Source organism: Podarcis bocagei (assembly GCF_964188305.1).
Source record: "Podarcis bocagei genome assembly, chromosome: 15".
Lineage (NCBI taxonomy): Eukaryota > Metazoa > Chordata > Lepidosauria > Squamata > Lacertidae > Podarcis > Podarcis bocagei.
The window spans coordinates 43,491,174-43,510,107 of NC_138141.1; the positions used below are offsets into that span (position 1 = coordinate 43,491,174).

General features: G+C 46.4%; 1 protein-coding gene across 1 annotated transcript in view; it reads left to right on the forward strand.

The window, feature by feature from the left end:
- Positions 1–11,210, forward strand: part of LHFPL7 (LHFPL tetraspan subfamily member 7) — a 74,285-nt gene extending 63,075 nt beyond the window's left edge. The window contains exon 3 of the mRNA XM_081172203.1: positions 10,028–11,210. Within this exon, the coding sequence (XP_081028329.1) occupies positions 10,028–10,254 (227 nt within the window). The 3' untranslated portion in view covers positions 10,255–11,210. The remainder of the gene's footprint in view (positions 1–10,027) is intronic.
- The last annotated feature ends 7,724 nt before the right edge of the window (positions 11,211–18,934 follow it).

The window sequence follows — 18,934 nt, forward strand, 5'->3', positions numbered from 1 at the left end:
GTTGAGGCTCCCAGCCTTCTGTGGCAACTTGCCGTAAATATTTCCCCTTCGGTGATGGAAAAAGAATCAGTTCCTGGCTGTTTGAAGGTGAAGATACTAAGAGATAACCTGATGGCCCTTTAAGGCAGGGCTGTGGAACCACCAAGGGCCACATTGACTTGTGCAGAACCTTCCAGGGGCCATAGGAGGAGCGCCCTGTTTGTGGGCTTCCCAGTGGCATTGGATTGGCTGCTGTAGAAAGCTGGATGGTGGATTAGCTTGGGGATGGGGAACCGGTGGCCCTGGTGGACTACAGCTCCCATCATCCCTGACATTCGGCAACGCTGGCTCATGGGAAGTGTAGTCCAAGCATATCAGGAGGGCCATATGATCCCTCTTCCTGGACTAGATAGAGCCTGGGTCTGATTCAGCAGGGTTCTTGCTGCGTCCTTATTTGTTATAGTCCTACATAGCCATGTTTGCCAAGATCCTCCTTGTTTTCGTTGAAGGCACACTGCCTTAGGTTCATCCATCAAGTAATGCAAACGATGTTAAAAGGGCAAATTGGCTTGGTGGAAGAAAAGCATCTTCATAAAAGTGACTGATTCTCCCCACCTGCCCCCAACCCCTGGCCCGCCGTTGAGAAGATGTATGAACCCATCTTGCTGAACTCATCAAATCCTCCCCCTCGGGTGGGAGGCGGTTGACCCCCTCTCGGAACAATTCAAAACAAGAGGCTTGGTGATGGGCGAGACTTCACTTGGTAAAAGGCCAACGTCATATATCACAAGGGGAGTGAGGTGGGCCTGAGCAATGGAGCCAGCAAGATTGTAGTTCCGTGAAGCTTTTATACAGCCTTGGCACAAGCAAGTTTTGAACCCAGGACCTTGGCTTCATAGCCAGGAATACTACATGCATTTAGAGCAGGGGTTGCCAGGTCCTGATGGGAATGGATCAGGCCAAAGGCCTGTTTAGACCAGTGCCGTGTTCACACAGTGACCAACCAGAAACCCATAAGCAGACTCTGAGCACAGCAGCACTCTCGCTACCTGATATTCCCATCAACTATTCAGACTCAGGAGCTAGGCAGCTTTTATAGAACCAGGTGGAACCCTACTGGGCCTTTTATTGTCACTTGATCTCCACTGAATTGGAATCCGTTACAGAATTAGAGATAAGAGTTTATGAGTAGAGATAAGTTCATGTTAGTCCATAGTCAGATTTGAAGTGAAGGTCTTAGTTTCAGTCATTGAGCAGAAGTCAGAAGTCAATTATGGGTCAGAAACCAGGACAGGGCCCTGTTTCAAAGTATTCACCTTCACTAGCTAATTTTTAAGGGGAAGTTTGAAGAATTCGTGTAAATAGATCCTGTTATTTTCTACGTTTCTCAGAGATAACTAAGTGTGGGTAGATCAGCATGTATCTCATAAACTCTTATCTCTAATTCTGTAATGAATGATTGTGTCATACGTATCCTTGTGAGTTTGAGTTTGTAATCTCTGTTTGAGTCTGTAATCCTTGTCAGAATACATACTTTTGAATGGATTAGTTTTTGTTACAATTGACCATTGATTTGCGAGTAGGGACCACTCCCACTACTGAAACTTATATTGGCCAGAGTTCTTGGTGTGCTTTTTTCTCGGTATATTTAATAACAAGAACTCCAACTTATTCCTGGTGGGGGTGCAACAGAGTGCTAGTCTTTAGCTCCTTCTCCCCACAAACCTCCAGTTTGGTTCAGGCCGAAAACCAGTCTAGCTCAGCATTCTGTTCTCCCAGGGAGCAGCCAGATCCCCCACTGGGCAGCCCGCAAGCTGAGAATCCTCCGGAAAAACAATCTCTCAAAGGACCTGTTGATGGCATTTTACCATTGTACTGTGGAGAGTGCATTAACTTATGGTCTGTGTGTGTGGTTTGGGAGCTGCACGGTCAGGGAAAAAACAATGCTGTCCAGGGTTTTAAAGACTGCGGAGAGAATAATTGGGTGCACTCTTTCCACCTTGGATCAAATCTATGCTTCCAGGTGCCATAGGAAAGCTGCTGAGATAGTGCAGGATAGTGCGCACCCTGGAAATGATCTCTTTCAGCTTCTGCCTTCTGGAAGAAGGTACAGGGTTATAAAGGCTAGAACTAGCCGCCTGAGAAACAGTTTCTACCCAAATGCGATTTTGGTTTTAAACGCAGTGTAAGGTAGCCTCTATGGGAGTCTATTGTATTTAAAATGGGGTATCAGAGTTTTTAGGGGGCTAACCAGGTTGGGATAGCTGGGATAGCAGGCTTGATGGGTTTTGAATGTCTTATGTAGATTTTTCAATTTTGTTGTTCTGTATGGGACAATGACAATAAAGATTATCATATCGTAGAAAGCACAGCAGAAACTCTCAGAACTTGTGATTCCCAGCAACTGCTATTTAGAGGCACACTGTCTCCAGCCATGGGGGAAGAAATTAGCCCTCGGGGCTAGTAGCCATTGAGATACCTCCATGAAATTTGTTTAATTCTCCTTTAAAGCTACCCAGGTTTGGCTAAGCGCAGATTCGGCTGGGCAGAGAGAACCATTGTTTGCTAAAGGCCACAGCAGAGGCAAGGCAATATATATGACTCTCTGGGTGTTTTAGCCATTGTTGCTTATTGATTTTGATGGTTCTGTGTATATTGTGAACCACCTTGACTTTTACGTGATAAATAAAAGGTAAGCCTTTAAAATAATAAATGGAACTGGAGACATCTCACCCTCCCCTAACCAAAAGCTGCCGGCCCAGAAGCTTTTCCGACTCGCCCCCCTTCTCCAATGCAAATAACATTTGCAAATAAGGGTTGCACACTCTTAAATCTTTGGTTTTGTGGTCTGCCGTATGGCTGGAATGGGGCTACAAATGGCTGTGGGCGGCGGGGGGGGGGGGGCTGAGAGGAAACTGGAAGATGGGGGAGACACTTCAGAGAGGATAATTATTTCCTGTGCTGATTTACAGCATGTTGGAAGAAGAAGTGTGGAATGGACTAGGGAGGGGTGGGGTGTGGGGTGTGTGGAACCATGGTCTTCTGAATGGTGACAGGACTTGGGAGCGGGTCTGATGAATGGGAAGCTCTGTTTTTGACCTCCACATAAGAGTCTTTATTAGCAGCCTGAAATGGAGGGGGGGTGGGAAAGCTGATGTTTGGGTCTCTTACTATTAGAAACACACACCCCCTATGTCCCAGATATAAATAATAAGCAAACCTCTCTGAATTTTAGTTAGGAGCTTAGCTGCTTGGACACATTGAGCACTATTGTTTTAAGGATATGTTTATAGTTATTCTAGAATCATAGGGTTGAGCAATGCAATCTACTATATGTTTTGGGAAATGGTTTCTCCATTTGCTTTCTGTGCGTTTGGATGCCTCTTGAGATGGCACTGCCATCTTTGTTGATATTTGGACGCCGGGTACCATTTTGAAGCAAGATGATGGACCACAACTTGACTTTGCCGTGACCCCACCCAGTTTTTTGTGTCTGACTGACAGGTCCAAACTCACAAATTACACAATCCCTTTATAAATCAAAATATATTTATGGTTTCTAAAAAATTCCCAGGCAGTGCTGGGCTTTCCCTGCTAGTTAACAACAACAACAACAACAACAACAATAATAATAGTAGTAAAATATTATTATTATTCCAAATTTATATCACTTCCTTTCACAGAAGTTATATGGTAGCTTTCCAAACAAAGTGCTATTCTGTGCCCACTTTCAGACTGGGTTTGAAGGAGGAGTTCTGATCCAGTTTGCATTTAAAGTTGAATCTCCCTAACCCACCCTGTCCCTAATAATACATTAACTGAAGCGTAGAGCCATCTTTCAAAAACCTGCAGTTCTCCAACCAAGTAATGGATGCAAGAGTAAATATATTAGGGGGTGGGAGTGTGTGTATAAAAGCAATTATTAGCGGAGGCTGCAGACAAACTATATTAGGGGAAAATGTTTATATTAGGCAAAACGTCATACAGGAATGTGTCTATTAGGGGAAATTTGCACTAAAATGCTGCTGGATTTTCATGGAGTCACTCCCCCACAAATGCAAACTGATCTGGAAAGGTGGCAAATTGAATTTAAGATTGGGGTGGGGGATCCCCTGCAACAAATGTTGTGTGTGGTGCACAAGGAATAGTTTTTTTCCAGGGAGAAGGGAGCCATCGTAGAGGCCCCCGCCGTGATCCAAGGTGATCAAGGAAAGCACGGCCTGCCTCTTTGGCCATGTCTATCCTATTGGTTCTGCTAACCGCTGCCTTTTTTAAGCAGAGACCCCCCCCCCCAGGAGAGGAGAGAGAGGAGCTAAAGGACAGATTCTCCTGTCCTGATGCAAATGCATCAAGATGGTTTTCGAAGAACGCTGGGATTTTGCCAGCTGTTGCAACCTAAACTGAGCCAAAAATAACCGCTCCTTGCTGGAGAGAGGGCGAGAAAGAGGAAAACAGCTCTACCCCCAACACCTGGCCTTGTGGGCAGCTGCAGATTTTTATTACAGCGAGACTGGGGAGGCTGTTCTGGTGCCTGCCAAGCCCTCGGAGTTTGGGATTGTAGGTACTGCTGGCGTCTATCCCACCCGCTTTGACCTCTCGGTGATTTCAACCATGGCTATCAGTCCCGGCTCCTCAACAGCTTTGCTTCCCCACAGGGCCATCTAATAATCAGTTCTGGCTCTTTAGTTTTGTGGCATGCCAGCCTTGGTTGGCCCCTTTAACCTGGAAGAGGGAGAACGCGGAAACCGAGCGTCCCCTCCTGCTGCATCTGATCGCCTTGGGTGCACTCTTGGCAACAGGGAGCTTGGCATCGCCTCTGCTGCGCTTGGCGAACGTCATAGAATCATTGAATTGTAGAGTTGGAAGGGAACCTGGGGGTCATCTAGTCCAACCCCCTGAAATGCAGGAATCTCAGCTAAAGCATCCATGACTGAGGGCCATCCAACCTATGCTTAAAAGCCTCCAAGGAAGGAGGTAGCAACTTTGCCATCTTCTGGAGGGGGTGTGTCTTCAGGCCCTGGTACCAAACTTGCCCCTCCAGCCTTCTTCGTCTGGACCTTGGTGACTTCATAATCGCATGAGCCCTGTTCCAGAGTATTTTTCATTCTCATGTATATTACCGTATTTTTTGCTCTATAAGACTCACTTTTTCCCTCCTAAAAAGTAAGGGGAAATGTGTGTGCGTCTTATGGGGCGAATGCAGGCTGCACAGCTATCCCAGAAGTCAGAACAGCAAGAGGGATTGCTGCTTTCACTGCGCAGTGATCCCTCTTGCTGTTCTGGCTTCTGGGATTCAGAATATTTTTTTTCTTGTTTTCCTCCTCTAAAAACTAAGCGCGTTTTGTGGTCTGGTGCGTCTTATAGAGCGAAAAATACGGTATATCAATTCGAAAAAAGATTGGTTAATGAAGAAATTGCGCATCTTTCTACTTACAAGTGTTTGTTGAGCTAATTGGCTGATGGAGAACTGAACGAAACAGTAGTTGCTACCCAGAAACACTGTTCAGCAGAGTTCAGAGTTGGACATCAGAATTGGACATTTGCCGATTATACAAAGCGTTGCAAGCTAGATCTCCGCCGGGCAAAGTCTGGCACCGTGACTTATTCAAAGACTTTCAGAGACTTCAGTTTGATAGTTTTGCAATATTCCATAAAGTTTTCTATTCTGTAATTGTTTCTGGCCATCGTGTTGCTTTCGATAATGCTAAGCTAAAACTTTGCCTCCTTGCTCATGGGGACGCCATAGTGGTCTGCCCCAAATCATGTTAGAGGTGCAGGACAAATCTTTACACTCCAGTTCCCCCCACCAGCCACTTAGAAGGGGAAAAGGCTGTCTCTTTTATAGTTCACACTTTTTTAAATTAGGTTTTTTATTAAAAGATTTTCTTGTGTTACAAATAAACGGGGGGAAACACACGGCGTCTCCACTTTCAATCCGTAGAGTCTTTTTCACATTTCGTTTACATGTAGGGAGAGACGATTTTGTCATATGACCAAGCCCTGGACCCCCTAACCTCTCTCAATGTCAGTAAAAATAAATAGTTCATGCTTTGTTGGTGGAGATACTTAAGGAACAGAATGGGGGACCGATGCAGTTCCTGAACATTGAGACTACAGAGACCTAGGTGGTGCTGCCATCTAGAAACTTTAGGGGGAATTGCAGCTGTTTCTTTTTAATCACAGTTCTCCATAGCCTGCTAGCTTCTGGGTTACAGTGCTGCTGTGTGTGTCATACTTGGGGCTGCCTCTGGAGACTCCCTGTACAAAAAACTGCAGCTGCTGGTTTAATGGGTTTGCCCCTATGGATCTCATTCTCCCAGTTCTTAAACAGCTCTTCTGACTTCACACAGCCCATAGTTGAAATAATGGAATTAGAGGGGTTTAAAATGGGACTAGGCAGATAAGGCTCCTGAAGACTTCTAGCCACTCATGATGGCTGTGGGCTACTTTCTGTTAGAATTCCTGATCCATGATTGCAGTCATGGGATTGTTGTCTATCACATGACGGTGTATGTTTTGACTCCACAGAGTGGGAAGTGATGGAGACAGGATGTTTGTGTTACTGTGTTCTGTGACGGGGGACTATTGTCCTTTGTTCTTTCTCTTTTTGCTGTCTGATGCTAGAGAGAGCGGGAGCCACGTTGCAGTGCTCTGTGTGTGTTTATATGTAAATAAAGTAGATTAGCCAAAATGCTGAGTTGCTGAGGTCTGTTACGCAAGCTGCGAAGACTGTGGATCCCTAAATGTGCCGGTGTCAGTTGGCATCGGTTGCTATGATGTTCGGGCAGAAGAAAGCTTATGAAGCTCCTGAACGATCAACCAGGAGGGAAAGAACATGCCAGTCGGGCATGTGTCTCTGCCAGGGTCCTACTCGAGTGTAGGCTGAACTCCTGACACTTTCTGTGTCAGATAAGGATGCCTCTGAATACCAGTCGCTGGGGGTCATGAAAGGAGGAGGACTGTGACTTCCTGGAGGCATCCGTTTGAGTGCTGGACTTAATAGGCCCTTTGTGGGTTCGTTTCTTTCAATGGGTCTGAGTAGAATGTAGCTGGAGACAACCTGTATTTATATCCCACTTTCCTCCAAGGAACTCAAGGTGGCACCTGCAGCCCTCTCCATTTTATCCTCCCAACAACCCTACGAGGTAGGCTAGGCTGAGAGAGTAGCCCCCAAGGTCACCCAGTGAGCTTTGTGGCCAAGTGGGGGATTTGAACCCTGGTCTCCCATGTCCGTAAAGGTAAAGGGACCCCTGACCATTAGGTCCAGTCGTGACTGACTCTGGGGTTGCGGTGCTCATCTAGCTTTATTGGCTGAGGGAGCTGGCGTACAGCTTCCGGGTCATGTGGCCAGAATGACTAAGCCGCTTCTGGTGAACCAGAGCAGCGCATGGAAATGCCGTTTACCTTCCCACCGGAGTGGTACCTATTTATCTACTTGCACTTTGACATGCTTTCGAACTGCTAGGTGGGCAGGAGCTGGGAGAGAACAACGGGGGCTCACCCCGTCGTGGGGATTTGAACCGCCAACCTTCTGATCGGCAAGCCCTAGGCTCTGTGGTTTATCCCACTGCGCCACCCGCATCCTAGTCTGACCCTAAATGCCACCCATGCACACACATTGTCCTATTTGTCATTATTTAAACCTTTCCCACTCTTGAATAGTACATAAGAGTTGAGAGAGGAAGTTGAAAGAGTGCCACTCTTCCCCACTTCCTCTTCCAGCTCTATGTTCTTTTCCAGGCTCTGCTTAATTCTACTGGGTGCAGCGTTTGCTCATATCTTGCAAAGTGTGTGCATGTGGGCTTTGTCTGCAGGCCAGGGTGCGAGGGGGGTGGGCAGATCTGGATGAAGTAGGGCAAGAAGTGACCCTTCTCTTGGTTGAGGAGAAGGCAGAGCATCCCTGCAGGTCTTCCTTTCTGTATTTCAGCTGTGGGAGGGGAATGGGTGTTTTACGGGCAGGTTGTAAATCCTCCAGAAGAAGGTTTTATATAGCGGAGAGCATCCGCTACTGTAGAGCGCAGGTAACACAAGCCTGTAAACCACAGCTCCGGGGAAGCGAAACCCCCTGCTCCCTGGAAGCCAGGCAGATTAGAAAGCAGAAATAAAAGGTGACCTTCTGTGAAATTGATGCTTGTGGTCTCGGCCATAAACCATCTCGCTAGCTGACAATGACTTTTCTGGCGAAGGACTCTGAGTGAGGGATTCTTAATGGGTTACTGGTGTCAGGGTGGGAAGGAGTGTGGAGTGCAGTGCAGCAAAATAATGGCCTGAGCCGGGCGACTGTGGGAGGTCGCAAAGCTGCCCTAACCGAGGTGAGCCGTTAACTTTTGCGGCGTCAGAGGGATGTCTTGGCGCAGGGTGAGAGGTGTCTGGCAAAGGAGCGCACCGCCATTTATCGGATTGCTCCTCACCTCCCGCATCCGTGCCTGTGACCTTCACTCGTCCACTTCTGCCACTCCTGGCTCCTCAGAATGTAAAAGGAGAGCCAGGCTGCTGGATCAGGCCTGGGGATTTGGCTCAGCATCCGGTTCTTACAGGGGACAACGAAGAACCCAAAGGGAAGCCCACAAGCATATACTGCCCCCGACAACGAAAGGAGAGCATAGCCATCGTTACTGGTAGCCTGATCAATGAGTTTGCCTAATCCTCTTTCAAAGCTGTACAGCTTGGTGGCTGTCACTGTGTCTGGTGGGAGAGAGTTCCATAGTTTAAGTCTGTGCTGCAGGAAGAAGTTCTTCCTTCTATCTCTCCTGAATGTCCAGCTTCATTGGATTCCTACGACTCCTAGTGTTATGACAGAGGGAGAAAAGTTTTCCTCTGTCCACTTCCTTCATGCCAGGAATCATTTTATAAACTTCCATCACGTTGCCTCTTAATGCTGCAGCCACATAGCAGTTTCGCTCCACCCCCCCCAATTTAGTATCTAGTATTATGAGAGAGAGGGTGGTGCTGTGGTCTAAACCACAGAGCCTTGGGCTTGCCAATCAGAAGGTTGGCAGTTCAAATTCCCGTGATGGAGTGAGCTCCCGTTGTTCGGTCCCTGCTCCTTCCAACCTAGCAGTTCAAAAGCACGTCAAAGTGCAAGTAGATAAATAGGTACCGCTCCGGCGGGAAGGTAAACGGTGTTTCTGTGCGCTGCTCTGGTTCGCCAGAAGCGGCTTAGTCCTGCTGGCCACATGACCCGGAAGCTGTACGCCGGCTCCCTCGGCCAATAAAGTAAGATGAGTGCCGCAACCCCAGAGTCGGCCACGACTGGACCTAATGATCAGGGGTCCCTGTACCTTTACTATTATGAGAGAGAAGTGGAAAATGTCCTTCCCTTTGACTCTGCAAATTGAGCCTGCAAGAGGGCTGGGGGAATTTCTGAGGGCCTTGTGCTGGCAGTGGGCAAAGCAAAGGATGCAAAATTTGCTTTTGTATGTTAGCAGTCACTATCAGAGGGCCAGTCATAGCAGCTGATAGTTACATTCGGAAGCTTTTTCTCCTTTCAGCATCGTTCTGAAACTTAAGTTGAGCAATGAGTGGTCCACACAGCTGCTCTTAACAAGATCCCCATTAAGGGATCCCTCTTAATTTTGTGGACTCCCCTGGCGTGTGACTCCGCTGACGGACAGCGCTATTAAGCGGACATTAGTAAGCGTGTCTGAAAACGTGGCTTCCACCGCCAACAACGGTTTATTGAGTGTTCTGGGGCTCGGTGACAGGAGAAAGCCGTCATTCGTGCAATGGGAGCTTAATGGGTTTATTTTCCTACTTGCTCGAGGTGGGCATTAAAGCTGACAGCCGCTTATTAGCTTATTTGATGTTTGGACAAATCTAATTCTAATATTCCCACTCTGCCAAACAAAAAAACGTAAAGGCATTTCTGTGGATAGCAGAACGCTGTTGTCAAGGATAGATTGCGCAGAATTGCTAAAAATTGGGTGCAGAAACACAAGTGAAAATTTTGGCACAACACTAGAAGTGTGTGTGTGTGTGTGTGTGTGTGTGTGTGTGACTATATATATACTAATGCCATCTTCTCCTTTTCTGCCTTCTCTCCTGCTAGTGTTCATCATGGGATTTGGGCTCCTTGTCTACCCCTTCGGCCTCGGTTCCACTGCCGTGCAGAGGTACTGCGAAAATTCAAGCATCTACTACGCTGGCGACTGCCAGATCGGATGGGGCTACATGCTGGCAATTGTGGGTGTCATGCTCTCTGTCTTTCTGCCCTTCTTTGCAAAATACGCCCCGAAAGAGCACGCCTCCCCCACTCCAATACCCACAATTTTATAGTACTTTCCCAGTATCGAACATCTGGATGTTCCCACCTGAAATCGGTGGACAGAAGAAATATTAGGGCGCTTCCGTTGAGCCTCATTGCTAAGAAATGAATGGGCAGAGGGGGAGCAGTAGAAATGACAGCAAGAAGCACTTGAAGGACTATAAAAGACCCAAAGTGCACTGATGAGTCTTCCATACACATGAGAAACGGACGTTCTGGATCTGCATAATGGGTGCTCAGCAGTGGTTGGGTCGCCTTGGACATTTATAATGGCTAAATGCCTCAAAAAAACCCTGTTTTTTATCCTCAAAAATCTCTGTCTACCTCCCAGTTTCTTTGTGTGCGTGTGTGTCTCAAAAACATTTTTTAAAGCCTCAATCCACTTTTTATATCTTGTTTCTTAAATATCTGGACTTTTTTGAACCTGACCTGCTTTTTGGTTTTTTCCAGCCTGATCTGTGCTATTTTGTAAAGTAATATAATAAATGGCAATTGGGGGGGAGGCATTCCTTGGAAATGAGTTGAGTTGTGGCAAAGATTGTGTGCCGTTGACAAAAATTGTGTCTCTTCCTCGCCCTCTGTGGCCAAATCAGTGCATGCCAGTCCTGAAAATGTACGGAGACACCTTTTTCTAAGACCAAAAGTGTAACGCTCTGAATCGGCTGTTAAAACTCCTCCCCCCCCCCCCCCGGTTAAAGATGTGTTTTCTGTGCCTAAAAACATGCAGCTCATATTTCAGGAAGAGCAGGGCAAGATTCTCAGCCTGGCTTAGAGGGCTCCCCCTTGCGTATCTTCACGGTGAAATTATTTTTAAGAGCCTTTGCTGTGGCGGCTCCTGAATATCTCATCATTAACTGTGACAACTGCTAACTTGGATTCGTTTAAAAGGGGGTTAGTCAATTCCACAGAGAATGATAGATCTATCAGTGGTTTCAAGTCAAGATAGTTAAATACGATCCTCCACTGGCAGGAGCAGTTTACCTCAGAATACAGTTGCTGGGGAGAAAGCATGGGAGGGGGCTGTTGCCATACCCCCCCCCCATGGCTTGTGGGCTTTCCAGAGGCATGTTATTGGCCCCTGAGGGAATAGGAGGCTGGACTAGGTAAGCCTTTGATCAGATGCCACAGAGTTCCTATTACATTGCTAGCTATAGCAAATATCAAGAATGCAGTTCAAAAATCCTCTCATTCTCTCTCTTTTTTTTTAAGTAAATGGCATTGTGCCTATAGTATCTGTACCTGATGCATAGCCCCGTATAATTGCTTAATTGGTCTCTGTGTCTTTGCCAGGGAGTTGGCCATAAATATGAGTGTTTCTGAGAATTAGCTGTGTGTGGTCGCTCACTCACTTTCTCTCCCTGCTAAACTTCCACTGGAACAATGTACACGTGAAAGGCAGAGGCTGTCCCTTTAAACCAGTGGTTCCCAAATTGGGTGATACTGCCCCATGGGGGGGGGGGTCAATAGTATTACTTAGGGGGTTGCTAAGAGGCAAGGGGGGTGCTGGATATATAATTTTTTGCTGGATGTGTAACAGTTTTGTTGAATCTAGTTTAATTTAGTTCAGCAAAACTGGTGATCCAGTGATTCCAGCCTTTCAAATCTGATAGTCGTTGTTTGAATTGGATTTGGAATAAATGTGCAATTAGTTTTGAGTTTTATTGTGTTATTATCCTCCTCAGTGGGTCGTGCAAACCCTATACCCTTTTTATAACGTAAAGGGGTGAGTTTATGGAACTTAGAGGGACCACTTAATTTGGGGACCACTGCTTTAAACTCACTGATCGGTTTAACCAAGCTGTGGTTTTAATGCAGAGTAGCATGCCATAATTTGAGCCACACACAAAAAAGTAAAATAATGCAAGCTGACTTTTTTCGGTTTTCTTAAGCAATAACTGTTAACCTTTATTTTTATTTATTTTAATAAGAGCTTGGCCTCAGGCCTGACCCTCGTACATACCAGAATGCAGGGAGAGTAATTCATAGGATCGTAGTCAGTTGAGTCCGTCTGGCCTGTATCTTACTATGTGTACGCATGTAAGGATTAAAGGAGTTAAGCCACTTATCTGAAAATACACGTACTGAAGCCAGAAGTCCTATCTACAGATTGCAAGGATGGTAGTCAGAGAGAGAGGGGGAGAGAGAGAGGAATGAGTTCTGTTTCCATCTTGAGAATCGTGTCGCTCTGAGTTGTTGACCCTGAGTCTGTGACTGCTGACGTCTGGCTAGAGCTTCCTGTTCAGGTAAGGATGCTGAGTGGCTTATGAGATACGATTCGGCATAAGCAGAGCTGGCTCTCTCCCATCTGAACAGAACTGGATCTGATGTGGGGAAGATTCTTGTTGCAGGTGTGGCATCTGCTCTGGTTTCGTTTTGCCACGGCCAGCTGCTGTAACAAAACCCACCATTTGCCTTAAACCTTACGAAATGATTTGGGTCCCGAATCAGATCTCAGCTTCATTTCATTAAAAGCAAACCAATTCTGGCTTTTATCATCCAGATCCGAAGGTTTCTCAGCAACGAAACTGGTTAGGGTTTGGCAGTTGGTTTGTTTAGACCAGGGGTAGTCAACCTTTTTATACCTTGTTGTTGTTGTTTAGTCGTGTCCTTCGTGCCCCCCTGGACCAGAGCATGCCAGGCACTCCTGTCTTCCACTGCCTTCCGCAGTTTGGTCAAACTCATGCTGGTAGCTTTGAGAACACTATCCAACCATCTCGTCTTCCGTCGTCCCCTTCTCCTTGTGCCCTCCATCTTTCCCAACATCAGGGTCTTTTCCAGGGAGTCTTCTCTTCTCATGAGGTGACCAAAGTATTGGAGCCTCAGCTTCAGGATCTGTCCTTCCAGTGAGCACTCAGGGCTGATTTCCTTCAGAATGGAGAGGTTTGTTCTTCTTGCAGTCCATGGGACTCTCAAGAGTCTCCTCCAGCACCATAGTTCAAAAGCATCAATTTTTTATACCTACCGTCCACTAATTCATCTTTCTTGGTGGTGAAATTTCCTTACTGCCCACAAGTGCTCAATGGAAGGAGAATTCAGCTTGTGCCATAGAACCTCCTACCGCCCACCTAGAATCCTAGAAATGCCCACTAGTGGGTGTTAGGGACCAGGTTGACAACCCCTGGTTTAGACCAAAGCAGAGACTGCTGTAAGACTGGTGTTAACATATGGACTTCCACTTTCCTTGATGACCCTGGAAGCTGGAGCATTTAACTAAACAACCTTGACCCTCTCTTTGTTGTCGTCATTTCTTTATTAATGTACATTATCATATACATGGTTGTCCGTATCCTTCTCGGGTCCAGGTTCACGGCTCACGTGCTTGCAGTTCTGTTTCGTGTGCTTCCAAGATTATGAGATGTGATCAGGGACCTGCGGCTCAGCTGAATAATGATCAGTCGTCCTTTTTGAGGTTTGCAAATTGCCCTGATTCTGTGGCCAAGAGACAGAGGGAGGAAAATGCAGAATGTCTCAGGTTCAGTCCTCGTTGGATCTCTAGGCAGGGCTAGGGAAAGACTCCTTGGGGAGCCAATGTCAGTCAAAGTAGACTAGTAGCGGAAAACCTGCTTGCTGGCTTTTTTGTGTGGGTGGGTGTCAAAATAGCTGAAGGTTATGCAACTGGGGGGACGCGGGTGGTGCTGTGGGTTAAACCACAGAGCCTAGGACTTGCTGATCAGAAGGTCAGTGGTTCGAATCCCCGCAACAGGGTGAGCTCCCGTTGCTTGGTCCCTGCTCCTGCCAACCTAGCAGTTTGAAAGCACGGAGTGCAAGTAGATAAATAGGTACCGCTCCAGCCGGAAGGTAAACAGTGTTTCCGTGCGCTGCTCTGGTTCGCCAGAAGCGGCTTAGTCATGCTGGCCACATGACCCGGAAGCTGTATGCCGGCTCCCTCAGCCAATAAAGTGAGATGAGCACTGCAACCCCAGAGTCAGTCACGACTGGACCTAATGGTCAGGGGTCCCTTTACCTTTATGTAACTGGGATGGTAGCCTACACTGCAAAGATCAGAGCTGCATCTGTTCTTCCACCCACTTCTTGTCTGTGGCTACAGCCACAGCTGGCATGAGCTCTCCAGTGTCCCTCAGGCAGAAATTAAATTCCCCGTCTGCTGTGTATTGAGCTAGGTGGACCCATCAGTCTCGCTGACAGCCACTGTGGTGTAGTGGTTAGAGTGCCGGGCTAGGACCTGGGAAGCCAGGGTTCAAATCCCCACTCAGCCATGAATCCCCCTGGCATAGCTGTCAGCCGTCCCTTATTTGGTGGGAAAGTCCCTTACCCCAGCGCCATGTCCCGCTGCTGTCCCTTATTGATGTTTTCCCTTAAATTTCCCGGCTTTCAAATGAAGCAGCTCCTCTCCCTCCCTCCCTGGCAGCCTGGGAGGAGGGAGGCTCCAACTGTGTTGCTTGGCTGTGTTGTTCACCCAATAAGGAGTCTAAGAACGACTGGGGGGTGGAGCTTGCATGCCTTGTGCTGATCAAATCGGCCGCGTTGCCTGGGGACTCGCCTTTGCTCAGCGCTTCCCAGCGGAGAGGTGACGGTTTTCCTTGCTGCATCCCCTTTGCCGGGTTGCGGCGCTGTGGGAACCACCGCTTGAGGCTTCGTTTGGCTGCTGGCTGGGCTTTCTGCCTTTGGCTTGGAGGGGCTCAGAAGCTGAACATACCTGTGCCTGGAAAATCCCTTATTTTGGCTGCTGATCCCTTATTTTCGAGGCTGCTGGTCCCTTATTTTCAAATCTGTAAGTTGACAGCTATGCCCCCTGGGTGACCTCGGTCCAGTTACTTACTCTTGGCCCAATCTACCTCACAGGGTTGTAGAGATTAAACAGGAAGGAGGAGAATGACATTTGCCACCTTGTTGAGCTCCTTGAAGGAAAGGTGGGGTATAAATGTAAAAATAAGACGAGGAAAGCCGTTTCCTATGGACATATGCTCACAGGGAGCCTTGGGCATGGAAAGGGGCTTCTTCTTCCGCTTTGAGGAGTCATTTCCAAATATATATATTATCTGAGAAGAGGTGAGGGCCCACCCCTCTACTGCACTCAGTCTTGCTCCAATAAGAGTTGAAGCTGCTTTTGATTGTCACAAGGGCCAGCCAATCAGCCCTGTGTACTAAGCAGGGCAGAAGTGATTTTCATGACAGGCCAACATTTCGGCGCTGCAAATTAAAGCTTCTTCTGCAAATGGGAGCTTGGCGGAGGTGTCTGAAATGGAATGAGTTGGCTTCCACAATGGGTTTTTTTCATTGTGGTGGGAATTAGGGCAGTGCTACTTGCATGTCTTCTATGCAAGGTTCTTATGCCCAAAGCAGAGGGCAGAATTCATTTGGTCTTTGTAGAGCGATTGGTTCAGCAGGAGGTTTCTGCTGGAGGAGAAAAGTTAATTTTTTTGAAAATCACTTCCAGGGGGTTGGAGAAAGGATGGGGCAGACACTGGAATCAGTTCTCATTTAAAGGACAAAGCAACCTAATTTGAAATTACCAAATTGATACACAAGCTGAAACGCAACAAATCCTTTGGGATTGACACTTCTCTGAATTTTGCCATTTCCTTTTTTAAAAAAAAAAAATTATTGGGTTTTCCGCTTTTATAAAAACAATACAGACACAAAAATAACACAAGACACAAACATGTATAAATTCAGCAGATCCTCGTTTCATAACCTTGTTCCCTGACTTCCCCCCACCCCCCCTCGTGCATCCCAATTCCCAAGATTATATCGGCAAGTTGGTATTTCTCCTCTTAACCATCTTATTCATTTCATTACCTCTTTTCTAATAAAAAAAAAAATTGATTTTCCTAAGTTGGACTTAAGTTCTCTTCCATCGATTTTTCATTTTATCTTAATTAAAAGTCATATTAACCAAACCTAAAAGTCTTAAGAGTTTTTAAGAATCTCCTCTTCCCTCCCTCCCATCCCCGGTTTTTGTCCCTTCCCAATAAAAATCCAAAGTCAAGATTCTCAGCCTGGGTTCCTCACGTCCGAGGCTTTCAAGTCTCTTTCAGTCCCTCTCCGCCGGTCTTGTTGGTAGTCCTTTATGTCAGTCGTCGAGTCTGGAAAAAGATCTTTCACCATCAAAGTATATTCTCTTCCCACAAGGAGATTTGAAAGCAACTGCTGGAGAATTTCCACAAAGCCTGTATCTTCAAAATCAAAGTCCAAACGGAGGCCCCAATCATATTTCTTTATTTTAAGTTCCTGTATTCCATATTGTCCCAGAACCTCCTCCTTCTTCTTCTGCATCTTTCGCAGACTTGTGGTAGATATGTTCCCAGAGTCTCCTTGCTTGTGTTCCACAGATGTCAGCTTTTGGTTGTTGCTTCCCAAGGTTACTTTCTCTTTTTCTTGTTTAGTCTCTTCCACCTCTGTAGACATTGTTTCCCATTCAGCTGTGGATTCTTTCTCATTCAGGTCCTCAATACAAACAGCAGAGTTGCCTGTTCCCAAGGTCATAGTCATAAGTTGTTTATTCATGGCTAAGCTCTGCTCTTGTAAGATTCCCACCAATTGAAACATCCTTTCGATTTCCACTAGTAACTTTCCATCCACAGCCATTGTATCCATTGTAGTTTCACAGAATTCCCCCTAGGGGGAATCTGGTTACTTATTAGTCTTTTCTCCAACAGTCCTTTAACTTATTATTATTACTTTGTTTCCAACAGTTTTGGCTCAATTATAACTCGTCTTAATCCAGAGGGATCTTAGATAGTGATTTTTCCACTTTAAACTGCCCGTTTGGCAGCTTTGACAGCTGTCAAACTCCGCAGCTCTTACACAGGCACAAAGGCAGGACGTTCCCGAGCCCGGGAGGGGGGGTTGTTTAAAACAAAAAGAGGGTCTCCAAAACTCCACTCTCCAGCACAAAATTTCCTTTAGCTAAATCTTGAAAGTTAGTGTCCTTTTTAACTCACCCCACCAAGGGTAGGCTCTCCAGCTTAGCTCTTATGTCGTTGCTTAGATCGTCTGCAAGGGGGGGGGTGCGGACTTCCTTTTAGCACACCCCCCGGTCGTCTCCAATTCAGGGTAAAATTTTTAAAGTCCCAATCCGTCTTACTCACGGGTAATTCTTTCAGTCCAGATTTTCAAGGAAGAAAGTCAGCGCTCTCTGGTCATGGCTCGCGGCTTCGCTCCACCGAGGTAGCGGTCGACTCTCAGTGCCACGCCACCCCCGTATCCTCTCCGCAGCCTTTAAAAAGGCTCTTCGTGGATCAGGGGGGGCGCTTAAGGCACCCGCCGAGTCTTCAGTCCGCAGGCTTCCGCGCCTGCGGTTTTTAAGGGTCCCCGCGTCGCCGGCGCGGCAAAGACCCGTCCTCAGTAGAGCCGATTCCCTCCGCAGCTCGGAGGGAATCCGCCATTTCCAGATCGCGTCAACCCGGAAGTCGAATTTTGCCATTTCCAGCCAATATCGTGTACAAAACAGAGTGTGCATAAAAATGCGTGTATGTGTTGAAAGACATGCAAAACAGTATTATATTATGAAAAAATGCAAATGTATGTCATATAAAAATGTGTATATTGGGGAAAATTAGCATTAGAATGCTGGAGAGAGTCCCCATCCCGATTCCCCCCCCCCCCGACTGATGTGGAAAGTTGAAGAAGAGAACTGAATATTGGAAAAATGAGAAACCAAAACTGGCTGGTTTTCTTATCCCCATCTGCAGTGCTTTTCTACTAGGAAAAAAAAATCGGTGCTAGTACTCACCATGAAATTATTACAGTAAGTGCTACACTTTTAATTTGTGCTTTTCTTCTAGGGAAAAAAAAAGAAGAGGTGTTGGTACAGCGTACTTTTGAGTACTCCCAGAAAAAAGCACTGCCTTTCGGGGGGGGAGGCTGGGGTCTGCAGGTGGAGGGGGAAATTGGCAAAAACTGCCCCCCCTTTATCATGAGACACCTCCTGCCTTGAGCAACAACACTAGGAGGACCACTTAAGAGATAGCCCAGAGTTTCTGGATTTCACACAAGCATCCAATTTTTATTTTTATTTTTTATTTTTTTGTAGTTCTGCCTGATTCTCTAGACATAGCAGTTTGGACATTTCCTCGTAAATGTTTAATGAGGTAAGGAGTATAGAAGAAGCAACTAAGAGGTAGAAATGAAATTCTTAACCTCTATCGTGAGAGACAGAGGGAGGGTGAAAAGTGGAAAGTTCCCATCTTTCCTTTCCTAACCAACCTGTGCCTTTTAACAATAGGACGAGTGTACAGAATGGGATCAGTACTGACCATCGAATCAAAACGTGCATCAGCCAGTGAAAATGTTGTACAATGTTGTGAAAATTGTATTTCTCTGTGTGGTTTGCTTGTTTTTTTCAAAAACATCAGTTTTGTGTAATGTTTACAACTGTTTGCTGAAGCGTTTCACTAGGAAAGCGATTTGCCGGGATGCACAAGGGGTGTGTGTGTGTCCTTTTTGAGAAACTGGACCTTAAATTGAGCCCCAGGTAGGGTTTTTTTTGTGCCCTCCGCCGACTCTTTTAGTGTAGGTTTTGTCTTTTTGTTTTGTCGGGTGTTTTTAAAGGATCTGTACAAATTTTCCTGTAGCCAAAACACAATTTCATATTAAAAAGCTGGTTTCTAGAGCCCCAGCATAGTTAATGATGTCAAACGTTGACGTTCTTCCCTCCCCCCATTGAAATGTATATCAGAAAAGAATTGAAGAATTGTATCATTTTAAATGCTACTTAAAAGTACAGTT